This window comes from Ischnura elegans, chromosome 10 (genome assembly GCF_921293095.1).
Source record: "Ischnura elegans chromosome 10, ioIscEleg1.1, whole genome shotgun sequence".
Lineage (NCBI taxonomy): Eukaryota > Metazoa > Arthropoda > Insecta > Odonata > Coenagrionidae > Ischnura > Ischnura elegans.
This window is the reverse complement of record NC_060255.1, coordinates 43,368,202-43,386,204: the sequence shown is the minus strand read 5'-3', so window position 1 is coordinate 43,386,204 and position 18,003 is coordinate 43,368,202. Positions and strand designations below refer to the sequence as shown.

General features: G+C 37.0%; 1 protein-coding gene across 1 annotated transcript in view; it reads left to right on the top strand.

Annotated features, from left to right (window-relative positions):
• The first annotated feature begins 522 nt into the window (after nucleotides 1–522).
• LOC124166427 (craniofacial development protein 2-like) overlaps nucleotides 523–18,003 on the top strand; it is a 139,262-nt gene continuing 121,781 nt past the window's right edge. Inside the window, exon 1 of the mRNA XM_046543959.1 lies at nucleotides 523–1,659. Coding sequence (XP_046399915.1) covers nucleotides 523–1,659 — 1,137 coding nt within the window. The remainder of the gene's footprint in view (nucleotides 1,660–18,003) is intronic.

Below are 18,003 nucleotides of genomic sequence, written 5' to 3'. Positions count from 1 at the left end.
CCCCAGGTGGCGGATAGGGGAATGCTCGGCAGATATGCAGGGTAGGTGGGAAATAAAATACCACCCGCGGACCAAAACGGAAACCAAAATCCAGGCGTGTGCTCCCACATTGGGCGACATCCTGGTCAGCGTCTGTTGTCCATGTGAGGACCGGCTGCAGTATAAACCTGGCTGTAGGTATAAAAGCCGTACTGCCTTGTACGTTAGGGTTTGGGTACCCGAAGGCTAGGAGAAGGACACTCCCAGGTAAAACCGAGGCCAGACCAAGGTCTTCAAGCTGCAGTGAAAGCAATCGGTCTAGGAGAAGAGGACTCCGATCACAAACTCCTGGTCCTCCAGGTTGGGGGTTGGACGTAAGGCTGACAACCTTACACCAGAAAAAATCTTGTTCAGAAACACCAACAACTAGCCTCGGAAAAGGACGGACATCAAGGAATTAGACCAAAGCTTCGTTTTAAGGATTTGAGATTCGGATCATGGAATGTACGAACTTTAGCTTTACCAGGGAAATTTAAACTAGTCATGGAAGAACTAGATAGTTACCAACTAGATTTAGTAGGTCTCCAAGAGACAAGATGGCCATTCAATGGCAAGCTGAATTCATCTAGTCATACCCTTTTTTACAGTGGCTGTGACGATGGTAATCACTACGCAGGCGTAGGAATTGCTGTAAGAAAAACATTTATGGAATCTGTGATGACCTTTGAACCTGTAAATGAAAGATTATGCTACATAAGGCTGAAAGGGAAATTTCAGAACATATCTGTGATTTGCTTTTATGCACCTACAGAGGATGCAGAGGATGATGTAAAAGACTTTTTCTATGACAATCTGGATCAGCTGATGACAAGTATACCAGACTATGACATGAAAATTCTACTCGGTGATGCAAATGCAAAAGTAGGAAATGAACCAAGCTGGAAACAATATACAGGAGGAAACAGTTTGCACGAAACAACTAATGAAAATGGAATGAGGCTCATAAGCTTTGCAAGCGCAAAAAATCTCAAGATCATGTCGACCACCTTCCCAAGAAAAGATATTCATAAGTATACATGGGTCTCTCCAAATGGACAAGTAAAAAACCAAATTGATCATGTCTTGACTGAGGATAGACATAAAAGCTGCATCACAGATGTTAGAAGCAAGAGGGGAGCAGAATGTGGAACGGACCATTACTTGATAATAATAAAAGTAAGGCAAAAAGTGTGCAAAAACAGAAGAGATATACATAAGACAAAACAAAAGTTTGATCTCAAAAAACTTGATAACCCAAATATTAGGAAAGAGTTCATGATTAAACTTTCTAACAGGTTCCAAGCCTTAGAAAAGGAAGAAGAGGATTCTATAGAAGGAAAATGGAAAGTTATTCGAGATTCAATTCAGGAAATAGGGAAGGAAGTAGTTGGGTTCCAAAATAATAGAAAGAACAAGAAAACTTGGTTCAATGAAGACTGCCGGCAAATGATAGAGGAGAGAAAAAAAGCCAAGGCAGGACTACTTACAGATGACAACCATGAAAAAAGGGAAGAATATTTAAGAATTAATAGAAAGACAAACAAGACACTGAGGACCGCTAAAAGAAATTTTGTGAAAGATCAGTTAAAGAAAGCGGAAGAAGACAGAACAAATAACAATTCTAGAGAATTTTTCCGTTCGGTGAGATATTTCAAACAGGGTTTTAAACCTAGAACATTTGGGGTCAAAGGTAAAGATGGTAAAATTACCTGTAACCAAAAAGATATCCTTAATATATGGAAGGATTACTTTAGCAACCTCCTTAATGCGGGCAGGATCCCAGCAGAAGAAGAAGACGAATTATATATATATCCTCAAATACAGATCCAAGATCCATCTGAGGAGGAAGTATGCAACGTGATAAAAGCTCTAAAAAACCACAAAGCTCCTGGAGAGGATGGTATACCAGCAGAATTCCTCAAGGCCGGGGAAAATGCTCTCTTAAGAAAGCTGCATGCACTAATAGTGAAAATATGGAACGAGGAAAAAATACCAAAAGAATGGAACCTCTCTATAATAGTCCCGCTGCATAAAAAAGGAGACAGGTTAGTATGCAGCAATTATCGGGGAATATCTTTAATAAACACGGCTTACAAAGTACTGTCCAAAATACTGTATAACAGAATACAGGAATACTCGGAAGAAATTATAGGAGAGCACCAGACAGGTTTTAGAAAACAAATGTCTACGATTGATCAAATTTTTATCATTAAACAAATCTTATCAAAGTATTGGGAGTTCAATAGAGATGCGCACCTCCTCTTTATTGATTTTAAGAAGGCGTACGACAGTATCAACAGAAACCAAATGTGGAAATATCTCAGGAGAATGGGAATCCCAAACAAACTAGTCAAACTGGCTCAGATATGTACAGAAAACTCAAGTTGCAAAGTACAGATAAATAATGAATTCTCAGAAGGTTTTGATGTAGTCACGGGGGTACGACAAGGAGATGCACTCTCACCATTGCTTTTTAACCTGTCATTAGAAAATGCACTTAAAGCCGTAAAGGAGCAACAACCGGGGATTGAAGTCGGCAGAAAGATAAATCTGCTAGCTTTTGCAGATGACGTGACCTTATTGGCGGAGGATGCAAATGGGTTAAAAACTCTTGCAGAGTCTCTGATAAAAGAAACCAAAAAAGTAGGATTAGAAATTAGCGAAGAAAAAACAAAATACTTAATTGTTGGTCGACACGCAGAAAACATAGAAGCAGAGGCTCTAAAAGTCCAAAATTATACCTTTGAAAGGACAACAAATTTTAAATACTTAGGAGTAACCATAGAACAGGAAAATAAAGAGGAGGTAGAGATAAATGCAAGGTTACTTCTCGGGAACAACTGTTATTGGGCTCTTAAATCATTGCTAAAATGTAAACTTCTGTCAAGAAAAACTAAATCAAAACTGTACAAGACAATAATACAACCAGTAATACTCTACGGATCCGAAACCTGGACTTTAACAAAAAACCAGGAGAGGAAATTGATAGTTTTTGAAAATAAGATCCTCAGAACAATATATGGTCCTATTAATGAAGATGAAGTATGGAGGATCAGAACCAACAAAGAGCTCAGAGAATTATATACAGATCCGGATATAATAGCGCAAATAAAAAGCAGGAGATTAAGATGGGCCGGTCATGTAAAGAGGAGAAAAGATGAGTCCATGCTAAGAATGGTATCTGAAAATCAACCCCGAGGAAAACGTCCGCTTGGGCGACCCCGACTAAGATGGCAGGACCAAGTGAAAAGGGACTTAGGGAAGATGAGAGCAGATGCAGAATGGATGGCGGATAGAGATAAATGGCGACATGTTGTTGGTGAGGCCAAAAACCTCCTGAGGTTTGAGTGGCCACATAGGTAAGGTAAGGAAGGCGCTACACTTAGGCTTTACACTTAGATTTTCGCAAAACTTTTTATAGAAGAAGGGGCGATATTAGGAGCTTTACTACCCGAGGATTAGTCCTTAAAAAATATTCTTCCCTCTTTGGGTGTTCTAACTCTTCTCCTTTCCAAAACGCCTCTTTGAAGATCTTCGTCGTAATATTTCTGAGCCCAACAGCTGTCTTCCTCGTTCACCATTCATGGCCATATGCGTTCTCGTAGCTGAATAACGTCCCTTCATTTGACGTAATCTCTTAATAAATTTTAATGCTCCTTTCTAAGTACACTTCAGTGAAATTATGAATGAATATCTTGATATCGGTTGAGTGGAAATCATGTGGATTAAATAATATTTCATATCAATAATGCAAGATTCTATGGCGTCTCATGGTTTACAATTGATAGCATTTACAAAACTTTTGAATTGATCCCTAATACGGAACAGGTATTTGTCATTGTTTAACTGGCAATTGACAGGATCTGTCTAATTGTTTTATAGAGAATATTAGTACTCATCGTGTATCGTAAGAAAGTGGTGCAAGAAGTTAGCAAGGTAAAGGAGAAATTGTTTTCCTTCCGGATGATCACTGAGGGGTTACTTTTCGGCCTAATTGTGCTCTCATTATAATTTTCAACCACCCATAATAATTATAAGACCTGATAGAGCCGGACTCATTTTGTGCCATTTCTCCCCGCTTTATATATAAAACTGTGTCAATTCACCACTAATATCACATTTTATTTTCGAGTTTTGATAACTTCATTGCAATGTTGCACAAATTTCAGTATTCTGAGAGTATTTATGCGCATTTTAAATGAAAGTGCTGTTGAATTTTTCACAAGATTAAAATCATGGAGAAGAAAGTTATAAAGGAGGTAATATTTATAATGATCAGTGCAATATTGTATGTTTTAGGCTACAAAGATTTCACTCTAAGAAAAGGTAATGAAAAGATGGTTTATGTCTGGAGGATGACTGCTTTAAAAGTGGATTTACACTTCCTATTGCGCACCACTCCTACATGGGGACAGTCGCTACTGAAAAAGCCCTCATCGATCGAGTACGAGGTACTTGTTTGCTCGAGTAGTAGTTGGATTGAACATAAGCGACAACATTGCTTTTGCTACCTGGCAGGTTAGCTACAGGTTAGCAATGTTTAAATTTGTTAATAAGCAGGGAGAAATCTTAAGTCCATAACGATTTGCATATTCCCACAAATAAGAGGAGATTAAAATACTTTTCTTTTGAGTGTGACTATTTTTATATTTCCACTACTGCCATCATGTTGCGTTTTATAACTACAAAATACTCCAGTGTTGTTAGCATAAATCGGATATCGTTTTTAAGCTACTATAGTAGCACAATAATGATACCAAGTACTAATATACCTCCAAATAATGATACCTCTCCTGGAAGTAAATATCATTATTATTAAATTATGAACTGGTGGAAACATAATGAAAGCCCCGGCAAAGACATATTTGCACATGTGTGTCTGTTGTCATCCAGGGACTACTTCTGAGTATGCACTAATACCTCTATAGTTATAACTTTAGCTTAATTAAGATATCCTTGAACAAAAATGGAATTTTTAAGGGTTCTAACACGTTGGCATAAGTGGAAAAACAAAAAAATATTGCAACCAAAAGATAAGTATCAGCAGTCAGCGTCGATGTGTAAACCAGACTTTAGAAATCGGAGAGGTTTTCATGAAAGGGAGAGAGAAAATGGTGTGGGCATTAACCCGTGACAGAACGCGAGATTGGTTGGCTTACAAAACATGTGCATTTCGTATGAGCACGCACGCCAACATTTAAGGACATTATTTCCCAAAATTAGCGGTAGAAAGGCGTTGAGAGGCGGAATCCATGAAATAATGTGTGGAAATCGGCCAGAGGCACGTTATCTTAGCGTTGTGCGACATATTCTTTCTCACCCTAGCAACGCTGCTTTTGAGGAGGGTGAGTTCGAAGCAACTGCTTGTGTCGCACTAACTTATCTGCGAAAGCTGGAGGGAGATAATTCGAACTGAGTGGGAACGAATTGCATCCTCAGAACGGCGAACGGAACCATTTTACAAATTATGTTATCTTCGTGGTTTCCCTGCATTCGGATTGATGCATATTTACATTTACTATTGCAATTTGCTTGAGATCTTGTCCTGAACTTTAATATTGAGGAATAATCTCACTTCATTTTTTTGCACGAAAAACATCAGTAATATTCACTACACGTTTAAGCTATTATTGAGTTTTTGTATGCAAATTTGGCCGTTTCCTACTTCATAATTTTCCCGTGTAATTTCCTTGATTAGTTATTTATAAATATTTATTCCACTGTATGCTTGCAGAGAAAATTGTTTCTTTGAAAACGGAGATTATAAAGTCAACGATGACACGGTATTCATTACCAAATAAATAGAAAAATGAAACAAAAGAAACTTTGTTCTCTCCCATGATATATGTATTCGCACATTTACACCTGATGATGACGTCTTACACTGTAACCATGGTAATGTAAATGTGTGAGTAAATATTTCATGTGAAAGCACAGTTTTTTCTTTTTAATTTTTCATAATCTATCGTTTTCACATATTTACACCTCCAACTATCAAATATATATAGATTTACAATGAACGTTATGCATGTTTGACTGTTACTGAGGTATTTTCGAAATAATTGAAATTGGTTGTACAGACATATTTTTTGGAAAATCATATTAGTTTATATTTTGCTTCATTTTTATGGTTTAGAACTTTGTGGTGATTATTTGAAATCGTTTCAGGCCAGACATGGTAAAAATACGATATCTCCATGCTAAATATGAATCACCAATAGTAATTTCTAATCTTTAATACACAAGTGCACCGCCGACCATGGTTACGACACTTTTCGGTCTCTACCATGGTTGATACATCCGTGATAAAATATATAGCACCAGTAGTAATTTCCACTCTTTAATAGCACAACTCCACTGACGACAATGGTTTCGACACTTTTAGGTCATTCTTAAATTTGAGCGTGATTAGTAATTCAAGAAAGCGTATAATTGGGGTTGTTGTTGCTTCAATGCCATTACTGAAGGATAAAGGAAGTTTCAACGTGCAATTAATTGACCTTATAGCCATTTATAGTTCTATGGATGACGATGCATTACTGTTTATTATGAGACTAACCATAAATTAGAGCTGGGAATATTCGGAGGTAATTGTTAAAAATTGACTTGAGTCATGTATTTCAAGGATTTTTAGCATGGCTAAAAGGAATAGTCGCGGGTAATGCAACGGACTACTGCTCGGAAGTTCCTGGCTTCAAATCACGGGTGAAGCCATCGGAAATCTCTTAACCAATCCTTTATGTGTGAGGTGGCTCAATGAAAGGAATTGGACCTCCACCATGAATGTGTGTTATTCACAAATCTATGGTTTAGTTTAGGTTGAGCTCTACCGTCACCTATCCGAACCAATCGTAGGCTGAATCATTAGCTCAGTGAGGAGTGATGGGCATGGGCCCCTCATGGAATTAGAATAGTTTTGCTTAACTACAAAGTCTGCGAGATAATGTAAGTTCCTACCTGTATTTACGTGAACTCACGAGTAGTAGCTACACGAATAGTAACCCAGTATTTTTTGGTAGTACCTTTTATACCTATGAGCACTCTGACAGACACGATTGCCGCTTCAACTGCCTCGCACTTTGTGCAGCCTGATCGCGAGAGAACGCCACGGAGGAGAAATTATTCCGCAATCGGAGAAGGATGATGAGGCGCTCAGTTTTTCTCCCTGCCCCCGTGAAAAGCGACGCCATGCGCACCGGCCAATTAGCCTCCACGTCGCGTCGGTCGTGAGAATAAAAATAATCCCGCTTGCCGCAGCTCACGGTGCCTTTTTGCTCGGGGAACCCTGCTCGCATTCAGGCAATCTGGTTTCCCTCCTCTTTATATCCTCCGCACCGCCATAACGGGGGGGGGGCGATGCGGTGGACGGAATTCCAGCTCGTGGTGGAATAGGGAAGATAGGTTTCGTCTAAAGAAGACCGTCTGAAATCTCCTCTGTGGGAAGTTAGGAATAATAACATACTTTGATTTCTGTAACTTAACTTTTGATTTTCGACTAGTTTAGATACACTGTATCATTTAGGTACACTGTATCATTTCGATAGACTGTATTTCCAGACAGTGTATTTCCAGAAACTGTATTTCTAGTGATCATATTTCTATAGACTGTATTTCGATAGACTGTATTTCTTTAGACTGTATTATTTTCAAAACTACTTAGGCAAATATATAAAATTTTCATCCAAATGACTCATTTTCATTGACTATCGGTTGGTATAAAAATATATCAATGCAACATGACAAATTTGTAAAAATTGAATTACCATAACTACTGTCTTTTGTGAGCAACACATCAACTGTCTTACCAGTGAAAACACCTATACTTACAGTGTTTCGATAAACTGTATCATTTTCAAGACTAATATAGGCTTGAAAATGTTACAGCCACTACAATGATGGCCACTAAATGGCTGACAAATAAGAGGTTGGAATTATATGAAATATTAAATGATGATATCAAGAGCCCTAAACTCTGTTATAGGAATTTTTGCACTTGCGTGAGAGTTAATGTTTTGTTCATCAAAGGTAGTCGTTACGGTTCTTAAATTTCTACTAGGATTATGGTATCATATATACATTCATCTAATGTTTTTTTATGGTAAAAATTTCATATGTAATGATGATCAATGAAAAGAAAGTGAGTTAGGTGAACATTTTCCTAGTTTCCAAAGAGGTTGACTGGGAATAATGCTTTTTCTAATTTCTAGTGCAGCCATTGCTCTTACCGGTTGGATGTTATTTTGCGTTAATCCTATGGGAGGAGAGATATGTCAACGTCACACAATAGAAGGAGGAGCTACCTTGATGATGAATAACTTTATTCTCTTCCACGCTTTTCTTTTCACAATCTCAGGAGGTTTCGACGATATAGCGTCACTTCAAAGACGAGAGTTAGCAGAGAGCGGTATCGTTTCATCACGTTACGCTATTTCAGGAGACAGGATATATAAGGCCTTGATTTTAATTACTGTTCATTGATTAACAACGTATCGTTAGAATCGATTGTGGCTGCGAAGAGAAAAAATTTTGAAGGGTAAAAATGTTTCCATCAACATGGTATATGCAACTAATATCCGCAAAGCAATGTTTAACTTCATCAGTTCTATTGCGTGGTTCACCATAATAATTTTTATAGTGACCAAAGGCTCATCTTCGTGAATATTCAAGTATGCTATCCATTTACGCGCTAATATGCGATTAAAATTAAGGCCATCAAGCCACACCAGGAATAAAGCTGGTCTCTATATGGCCCATGTAAGGGTGAAGTAGTCGGAGGATGGGCTCCAGGTTTAGACGCATGAGTGGCCCGAGGGGAAGCGATTTCTGCAGGAAAAAAACGAGATTATTCTGGTGATAATAAAGGTTCAGTTGGAACATTTCTCTCTCCATTTTTCGCAGAAATTGGCCAAGTCGGAGAACTTAAAGAAATAGAGGATATTTCTCGGAATCTCGAAAAGAGCAAGGCTGGAATTTGAATGAAGTAGGAAAAAAATTAATGGTGGAAACTTTTCTGCCTTCGTAAGTTGAAACCATTTCGTTCTCTGTAGTTCTTTATTTAAATAATAGTGACTTAGGACTATGTTTCCTTACCTGCATTATGTTTATACATAAAAGTAATTACTCCGTAAAATGCAATGGAAGGGTGTTTTTGCTAATGTAGGTTTTCGTGAAATGGTATTAGGCAGTGGTGATTTCTAAGCAAATTATGTTAATCAGACGATGAATAACTCTTTTATCACTTTAAAAACTGTTCGAGCATTAAATGGTTTGGAGGGAATGATATTAGGGTATATATCGAACAATAAGTGATTAATAATGAGGTTTTGATATTATTACGGAGGTGCTATAGAACGCTTTGATTAAATTTTGCCTGTTCATTTACTAATGAACTGACGCTATCCCTACGATTTGATTAAAGCCAGATAGGTTCTTGAGAAAAACCGTAACATTATTACAGTCATACGAGCTTGTGTGTTGTTAAAAATTTGTGGCATAAAAATTACGCTTGTAAGTTTTAGTTACCGTGGAAAACATTTTTCCGTGATTCATTTATCATTCTTTTACTCATCTTAGCGTTAGTCTTAAAACTTAGCGCATTATAAATACCGTGCGAAATCAACATGATATAGGATTTTATTTGAATGCAGTTAATTTTATTTTATTAGCAAAACAAATAAGATGTTAAACATGAATACTCACTATTTTTTTTTGTCACGCGTAACGTAAATATGAATTATATGTAGTGATTTATCTCTCATGTATTTTAGTCTCGTGATATTCTAATCATAGGTTTGAAAATTATATACACAAGGCACAATTATCATGGCATAAGATAAAATTTATTTGATTATAATGAATTTTATTTTATCAGCAAAATAATCAAGATCTTAAACCTGAACACTAACTAAGTTCTTTCTCTCTTGGAGGTGAGAAACAATGAATCATGTGCATTAATAATGAGGCATAACTTGGAAGTAGTCTATCAAGGTGATTTTTTTGCTTTACTTCCGAGTATATGCATAGCCCATGAGGAGGATTTTTATTTTCGACTGGGTGACCAAGCAGTTTGTTAAAAGGCTTGAGCGGCGGCAAAAATTAGGAGGTAAACGAAAGCAAAGACGTTCGCTCATGATAATATTGGACGGAATGAGGTTGACGTAAATTAGCCTCGGGAAGAGGAGCGCGCAAAAGAAAATCTCAGGTTTGGGGAGAAGAACATTTCGGACGAGAAGGGTTGAGTTTTCTTAAAGGAGAGGACGTCGAGGAGTGCGAGAAAACTGTGTGCCTCACTCCTAGAGGCCGGCGTCTGAACGTGAAAAGAGGCGGACTTGAGATAAAAGGTGACTGATAAAGATTTACGACGGCCGAACCAGAAGAGGGCGTAGTGTGAAGTTTGGAATTAAGGCTCACGTAACAAGGAAAGAATAGACTATGGTGTTTGTGGAGAAAGGAGTTGGGGGAAGGGTAGGATGCTTGTACACAGGATCTCGTTGGAAAAGGGCACGCCAGGATGGCAGGGGAAAGGTGGACCAAGGGAAGGACTCTTAAGCCCAACCTGCTAAGGTAAGAGCGGACGTGTGGATAATAAGGAGAAATGGCCATTGCAAGAAGACGGTGAGGATGAAAAAAAAATCTTGAGGAGAAACGTTGGCTATGTTTTGAGACGAAGGGAACCTTTCTTTGGATGAGGACGGTCCCTTCCCTGGATAAGAAGTGCGCAGAACGACGCGTCGGTGTGATGGGGATAAGTGAGGTAGGAGTTGGGGCAATTTGGGCGTGAGATTTGGGCTAAAATGGTTCCTGAATAAAGACTAACATGAAGGAGCAGTTCTCAGGATAGGCTGACAGCACCTGGAAGTGTCATAATTGCGGGAAGAGGTTTTCCAGTGAGTTTTAGACTTTTGTGGTAACGATGAAATTGCTTGGTAATGCGTTACGACAAAAAATGAAGGGACTCTAACTCATTCTAAAGGTATTCATTATGCAAGATTTAATAAACTAAACGCCAGAGCGCAAGTAGTTTTGGTAGGGGGATAAATAGCCAATTCACTTGAGACGGCAGTTAAAACCATTAAGACGACGAAAATAAATTTGAAATATAAATGAACTCTCAAAAAAGAAAGTGTAAGGCACATTAAAACGGATGATATTAGTATCTTTTACATACAGGGGTTCATTCCAATAATAATCATAGTGCCTATATGACGCATTTTTAAATCACAGGCATGTTATTGACTTCAATACATAGGATGTTACTCGGTGTCCATCGAATTTCATGCTGATAAAAAGAAGTATGAAAGATTTTTTCATGCGGAGAAGAGGTTCTTGTTCAAATTTCCAATGCCTGTCATAATTATCGTCGTCAATAATCTTATGATTTGTTTGACGCAGCTCACTCTATTCGATTCTCTCTTAACCTAATCTTTTCAAACTCAGGGAATCCTATCTTCAAATCCTTCGTTACCTTTCCCTTAAGTTTAATTCAAGGTTTTCCTTAACCATACCCACTGTTGCTAACATACCTACAGCCTCTTTTTTTCTACAGACGTCTCAACGATTGTCTTCATCATACTATCGTGCTTCAAGATGTTTCCTATTAAGTTGCCCTGACTCCAAGTTAACGTTTCCATGTAACATTTCTTATTTCTTACGCTTTTCAGGAATTTCTCATTGCCGTTTCCGTCGGTTCGTGTGATTTTCATATTTCTCCTACGGCCAAAGCCTGATAGGACTCGATTAATCATAACTACCTCCACCCTTTGAGTGACAGGAATTTTTATTTCAGACATTCTGTAATATTTTCTCACTCTACCCTTAGCGTTACGATCTCTGAGTATTTTTCAATTGGTAAAAAACAGCATGTTACATAAAGATTAGTTATAGAAATGGTTGTTATGCATTGGTTGATAACATGGCCGCATCGTGTGGTACTCTTGTGGTCTGAACCATCGAAAAATATTCAGGAGATACAGCGTATGCTGTGTATCCTCCATTTTACCCTCTCCCGTAACAATGGCTTATTTTATCGTATTTTAAAAAAAGCATCTTTTCTGAAGGCAATAATGTAGCAGCTCGAGTACTTGAATGTTTACGTAACTCCAACAAAAAAGAAAGCAGTTCATTCATTTAAAAGTTGCGAATATATAAAATAGTCAATGTAGACATATTTTGATAATTATTCAAGTAGATAAGTAAATTTTGTCATGTACCACGAGAGTTCTAACTGGGGGTTTGTAGAATTCAGAAGGACCTCATTCATCAGGCTTATCACATAAAAGAATACACTTTGGTTCCTTAGAAAAGTTATTTCAAAGGGCTAGTTGGTAGGAAAGGTGGACCTCTACCTTGGACGCACAATTATTTGGCTTATCCAGTCCAGTAAAAATTTTCTCAATTCATGGTATATCAAAGCTCTGTGTTTTAATGAAAATAATTCCACCATGTGCTATCTCGCAGGAAAGTTTTTTCTTGTTGTGACATTTCTTAAACAGAGGTGGGTGATGCTTGCATTACTCCCAATGAATGAAATCCTTTTTTATATATCAGAAATTGTATTGTAAAATTTTAATTCATATTCCGTTTATGTTGCTTTACTATTCGTATATAGCTTTACTTAAACCCAGCTTTTACCATTGACATAGATAAAATTAGATAGTATGAATGAATTCAGCGTGGTAGATTTAAAGGAATAAGTTTGAACTGGAAAACTTAAACTTTTTTAATTGTAAGGATCTTTATTTCCTGCTAATATGACTATTAAGACCAGGTAAAAGATGAATCCGGGAAAGGTAAGGCGCGCTGATCCCCGGGCCATAAATAATTCTACCTTGCGTTACCTCGCAGGAAAGTATTTTTATGTTGGAATAGTCCTGAAATAAAGGCGTATCATGCTTGAATTACTCCCAATTAGTGTATGTTTTTTGATATATCAGAAATTGCGTTGTAAATTTTTACTTCGTACTCAATGTACACTGTACTTTGCTTTATCTTTGGTCTATAGCTTTACTTACACCTAACGCTTACTATGGACACCGATAAATTTAACTAGGTAATGAATACGAACTCATAGATTTAGAGGAGAATAAGTTTGAACTTAAAAACTTTTCCATTTTAAGAACTATTATTATTTCCTCCTTATATGAGTATTAAGACTAGGTAAAAGATGAAACCAGGAGAGGTGAGGCACGTTAATCCTCGGGCTATAAATAGTACGTTCGTCGGAGAACAAACGAATGGTACCATTTGGTCCTCACGGGGAAAAATATCCGCGGCCTTTCTTCTTGGAGGAAGTCAAGCCACGGAGGAGGAGGCTCCTGGCGAAATACTCCTGGGCATCGCAATCCTTCACGTAAACTTCGGCCATTGTTTTCGCCTGACATCACTCACCTCCTAAGCCTCTTGCTGAAGCTTTGCCCAGTTTGTTAGACATTTACGAACAATAGATTCTCATCACCCTTCCCACCCTCCCCTTTTCCCCTGGGGCTACCTTTTGTGGCTGAAGTGTACCCTGTCCGGCAAGTCGAATGTTTTCCTTTCACGCTCCTGCCAAAGGTGGAGAAAAAATTTCGGATATTCTCTCTCTCTCATGACGTGTTCGTTCATCCCTAAAATAACGTCGATAATAATAGCTATGGAGCCACTTTTATCAAGCTTCCAGTGTTTCGTCTTCCAGTATAAGTTATGTTTTGTATTTCCGTACTATTAGTGTCACCTACGAACTTATACTTTCCTTAATTCATGTTTATGAATTTTCCTATCATTTCTAACTTCATGTTTTGCATGTGCTAGGTTCATTCGCAGATTTTAGTATTATGTTTCGTATTTCAGTGCTTGGAGTCTTTCTTACTTATTTAGGTAGATATTCCTTAATGCATATTTTTGAATTCTCCTAAAATTTATAACTACATTTTTTTACATTTTCAAGATTCAAAATTAGATTTTCTTCATAATTAGTTGGCAATTTTTTCCTTTGTATAAGTATTGAAGCATTAATTATTAATCGGCGTAATATTTTTATGATTGAATGGTGTGCATTTGGGAATCCTCTTGCACGCTGCTTGCTAGTGATTGATTACCCACCACCAAACGCCATAAAGGTGGTTCGCAGGGTATTATTTGGATGTGTTCTGCTGTGATATGCATTTTTTAAGAACATTGGTTGTATTTACCTGTTAAATCTCGAGAATTTTGGTAACTATGACAAGCAATGATTAACGTTTATGACCAACGTAGCGTACTGTTATCATTGACGCCTGTTTTTTTTATTTTTTGTTCATGAAGTAATACTTCTGTCGATATAAACAAGCGAAGAAAATTATAAAATATTTGACCAATAAATTGATTTTTCCCAGTAATTACGTTTTTATTTAAACTAGGTATCAGCTAGTGATGCCACTTACAAGGTAGAAGAAATGAATAATCTCATTTTTAATTTATGAAAACTAATTGGTATTATGAAATACTAAGTACTTAATGGCCAACGTTTGTGTCGCAAATTTTACTTAAACGGTGGTATCATTATTGGCATCACTCATTCATAATTACTGCTGGTATAAAAATTGGAACACAAGGTTATTTTCTTGGCATAAATTTTTTCAGTTTCAGTTTCAAGCATCAATTTTTAATGCCGAAAGTAATATGTAAATCCTGTCACTTTTGCATGACCTAAGACTTCTAGACATTAAAGTGGTGTTGGTGATTCAATGAGGATGTATTTTATATATGTATTAAAATGGTGTATGATGGAGTTTGAAAAAGTAGTAGCAACATAAAATGCATCACACGGAGGTAAACTTCATGGAAAGGTACTATATTATTTCTCTCGTGCGTAAATGTTTTTTGATGACATCATTTTATGAATTTGAACTTTAGCCACTGAAAATTTCCTTATTCGATGGAAATGGGAGGCACAAGGGAAGCTAAATAAAGTACTTAACAGGAATAAAATGTTTATTACTGGCATTACTTAGTTTAAAGTTAATTTGTTTTCCTCCCAACTGCCGGGAAAGTGATAATTTCATCTGGATCATTATTCGAATAGGAGTTTTGATAAATAAATTCATCATCGAATTCAAAGTCAGTTTTAGTTCCATTTTCTAATTTCAATTTTCTAATTCTACCTGCGAATTGATGTGGATTCCAAGTTTTGCGTTGCAAAATGAATTCAAAGTACCATTTTGGAAGTTTTTCGGGATGTGGTATTCAGTGTTAGTTTTAGATCAATTGTAGATTCTGCAACTGCAAAACTTGTGAATGTATTTAATTTAATTTAATCGATCAATGTAGTTTAATCCCCCAAAAGTCTAAAAAGAGATATTATTTTTCTTTTGTACCTATAGGATTCTGGAGTTCTTTTCTTAGATATCTCTGCTGCTGTCTTTCGCATGTTGTATATATTTCAAATCCTTTCAACGTAGGTTTCAAATTTAATCAATACATGGTATCTTATGCATCATGGGTGTGGTCTTTTCAACTAAGAATTTCTGGCCCTCGTTTGTTCTCATATTACTATTACAGTTACCCTCAATAATTGTGCTTGTATTATCCTCAAAAGCATTACTTCCTGATAATGCGTGACTCAGCTAGTTCTGCGTATGACATGTGATGAGGAAGCGTATGGCACATACTTGATTAGCACCCCAGGGAATCTCTTTCGGAATGTAGGCCTTTGTTGGGTGCTTACAGTTGAGTAGTTCGTTACAAGCTCTTATCAGACTGCAAGTTAGACCTGTAATCACCCTTACTTGTTCGCAGTACACAAGCGAACTGTATTATATGTGATTTTAGTATCCCGCAAATAATATGAGTTTGCGTAACATCATCTTCATGGCAGATTACTAGGTAGAACCATATGCCATTGCTCAGTAGATTGAGGGTTCAAATCCGTGGAAGGTAAGAAGCGAGGTTAACTCAACTTAAAGCTACAGCCTAGCCTTAGGTGGGTATTTCACTCGCCTGTCCAAACCGATTTGAGATTAAGGCACCAAGTGAGTTAGCATTTAAAATCATGTAGACACGGCAAACTTTTATTTTAAAATAGTTCAGACAAGTAGTTTTGCAACGTATTGGTTCTTCAGTAAATCAGCTATGAGTGCAAGAAATTTTACCAACCATTAAATTTAAGCATAGCCAAAATACAGTTATGTCAATTTCGTACAGCCAATGTACGTATTGCTACATTTTTAATGCTTACAAAGGTGCCATATTATGCGATAGAATTTTAGTTATTCAAGCGTTATGCATGTAATTGGGGAAATATGTATTTTATCATTTTGCGGGTATTTATAAATTTGCTGTTAACGGAAAACACTGGTTATATGTTTTAGTTATATTATTATGGAAGACTTTGCATCATTTTTTGCGAAGTTGCTGGTGTTATTTACGAATAATTTACTCCTTAGGCTCTTGTAAAATTTTTATTACGTAAAAAAAGCACGAATAATAAGTTTTTCGATCGTTCATTGTAATCTTCCCAAGGTACGCATCTCAATAACCATCTGCTTCGATGTATGAAAAAGATAATAAAGATCATGGTAAACGATTTAATAATTAGTAGATCGTAAGGCACACAAGTAACCTGAAAAAAAACACAACTAATGTGCTTATTGTTCAAGAATAATAGATTTGCTGTTGACGTCGGATGACCTGTAATTATGTATCCTCATGTTATACAAGCAAGTTAGATGCTAGATACTATAAAAAATCGTCATTGTTTCTTTTTACTTAAAATCTTATCACATGCCAGTGATATAAAAATGAGTCTTTTAGGAATTGTGATTTTTATTGGAATGAACTCCTGTATGTAAAGGCTACTAATTTCATCCGTTTTAGCGTGCCTTATATTTTCTTTTTCAAGTGTTCATTTATTGTTTTATCCATTTCCGCTGTAGTAATGAATTAAATTGCCATACTCGATTTACAACCTATCATTAACAAGCAAGATAAGTCCCCAAGAATGTTTTTACGTCAATGTCTCCCTCGTGTCCAACTTCATAATTCCTCGCTGTTGTAGTAATAAAATACATTGGAATTTTTGTTAATTTTATTAATTTAAATATGCAATATATATTTTCTCTTTAGTTTTATTGAATTTGGAGATAAAAAGCACTCTCTTCTAGAGGTTATAGTTATTTGAGCCCCTGATAAAACACTCTTTTGTTGTCAACAGAAATAATCATAGGTTAGTCTTATCGGAGTAGGCTGTAAGTGGAATAAAAATATTAAGTTATGACTCCACGCAATTCTCCCGAAATATTTTTTGGTCTCCCATATTTATCTTTTCAGGCACAGATATCATTGACTACAGATTGCGATATGTGAAGAAAATTTAATAAAATAAATATGTTTGAAATTAATCGAATAAAACTAAAAATCATAGTAAATGGCTTAATCATCAGTAGGTAGCATGGAAAATTACATCCCTGAAAAAGCACAACTAATGTATTTATGAGTAGTTCAATAATATTCTTTTACTTCTTTTTATTCAACGACCGAAAATTCCGCTAAGGAAATTTCGTTACCATGTCCGGGATTCGAACCCGCATCACGTGGATACTCGCCTTGTGCTGGCTATATAGCTTTTCATGTGTATTATTTTGAGGCGAGATATGGGTGCAATCATTATTTCCCGCCGAACCGACCCAGAACCCGAGGGCGTCACGTAATTGGAACTCTGCGCTTATGCGGCTGGAATGGACAGCTGAACCATCGCCACGGGCTGCAGAAATCGCTCCCTCTTTCTCCTCGAATCAATGTCCATCTCGCAACGTTATTCAGAATGCTCTGTGTGCGTGTTGGGTGCCTTTCTCGGGTCAATGCTTCATCAGGAATGCCTCAGGGGTGTTACCGCGGAACAGCTAGTCTTCCATGACAGACTATTTGAAGTAGAACAGGTGTGGTGTGTCGTGGTTTCATTAGATACACATGCAGCGGGATCATATTACGGGGAAGACGTGCGTAAGGGTGGGCATTGAGTAAATGTATTTG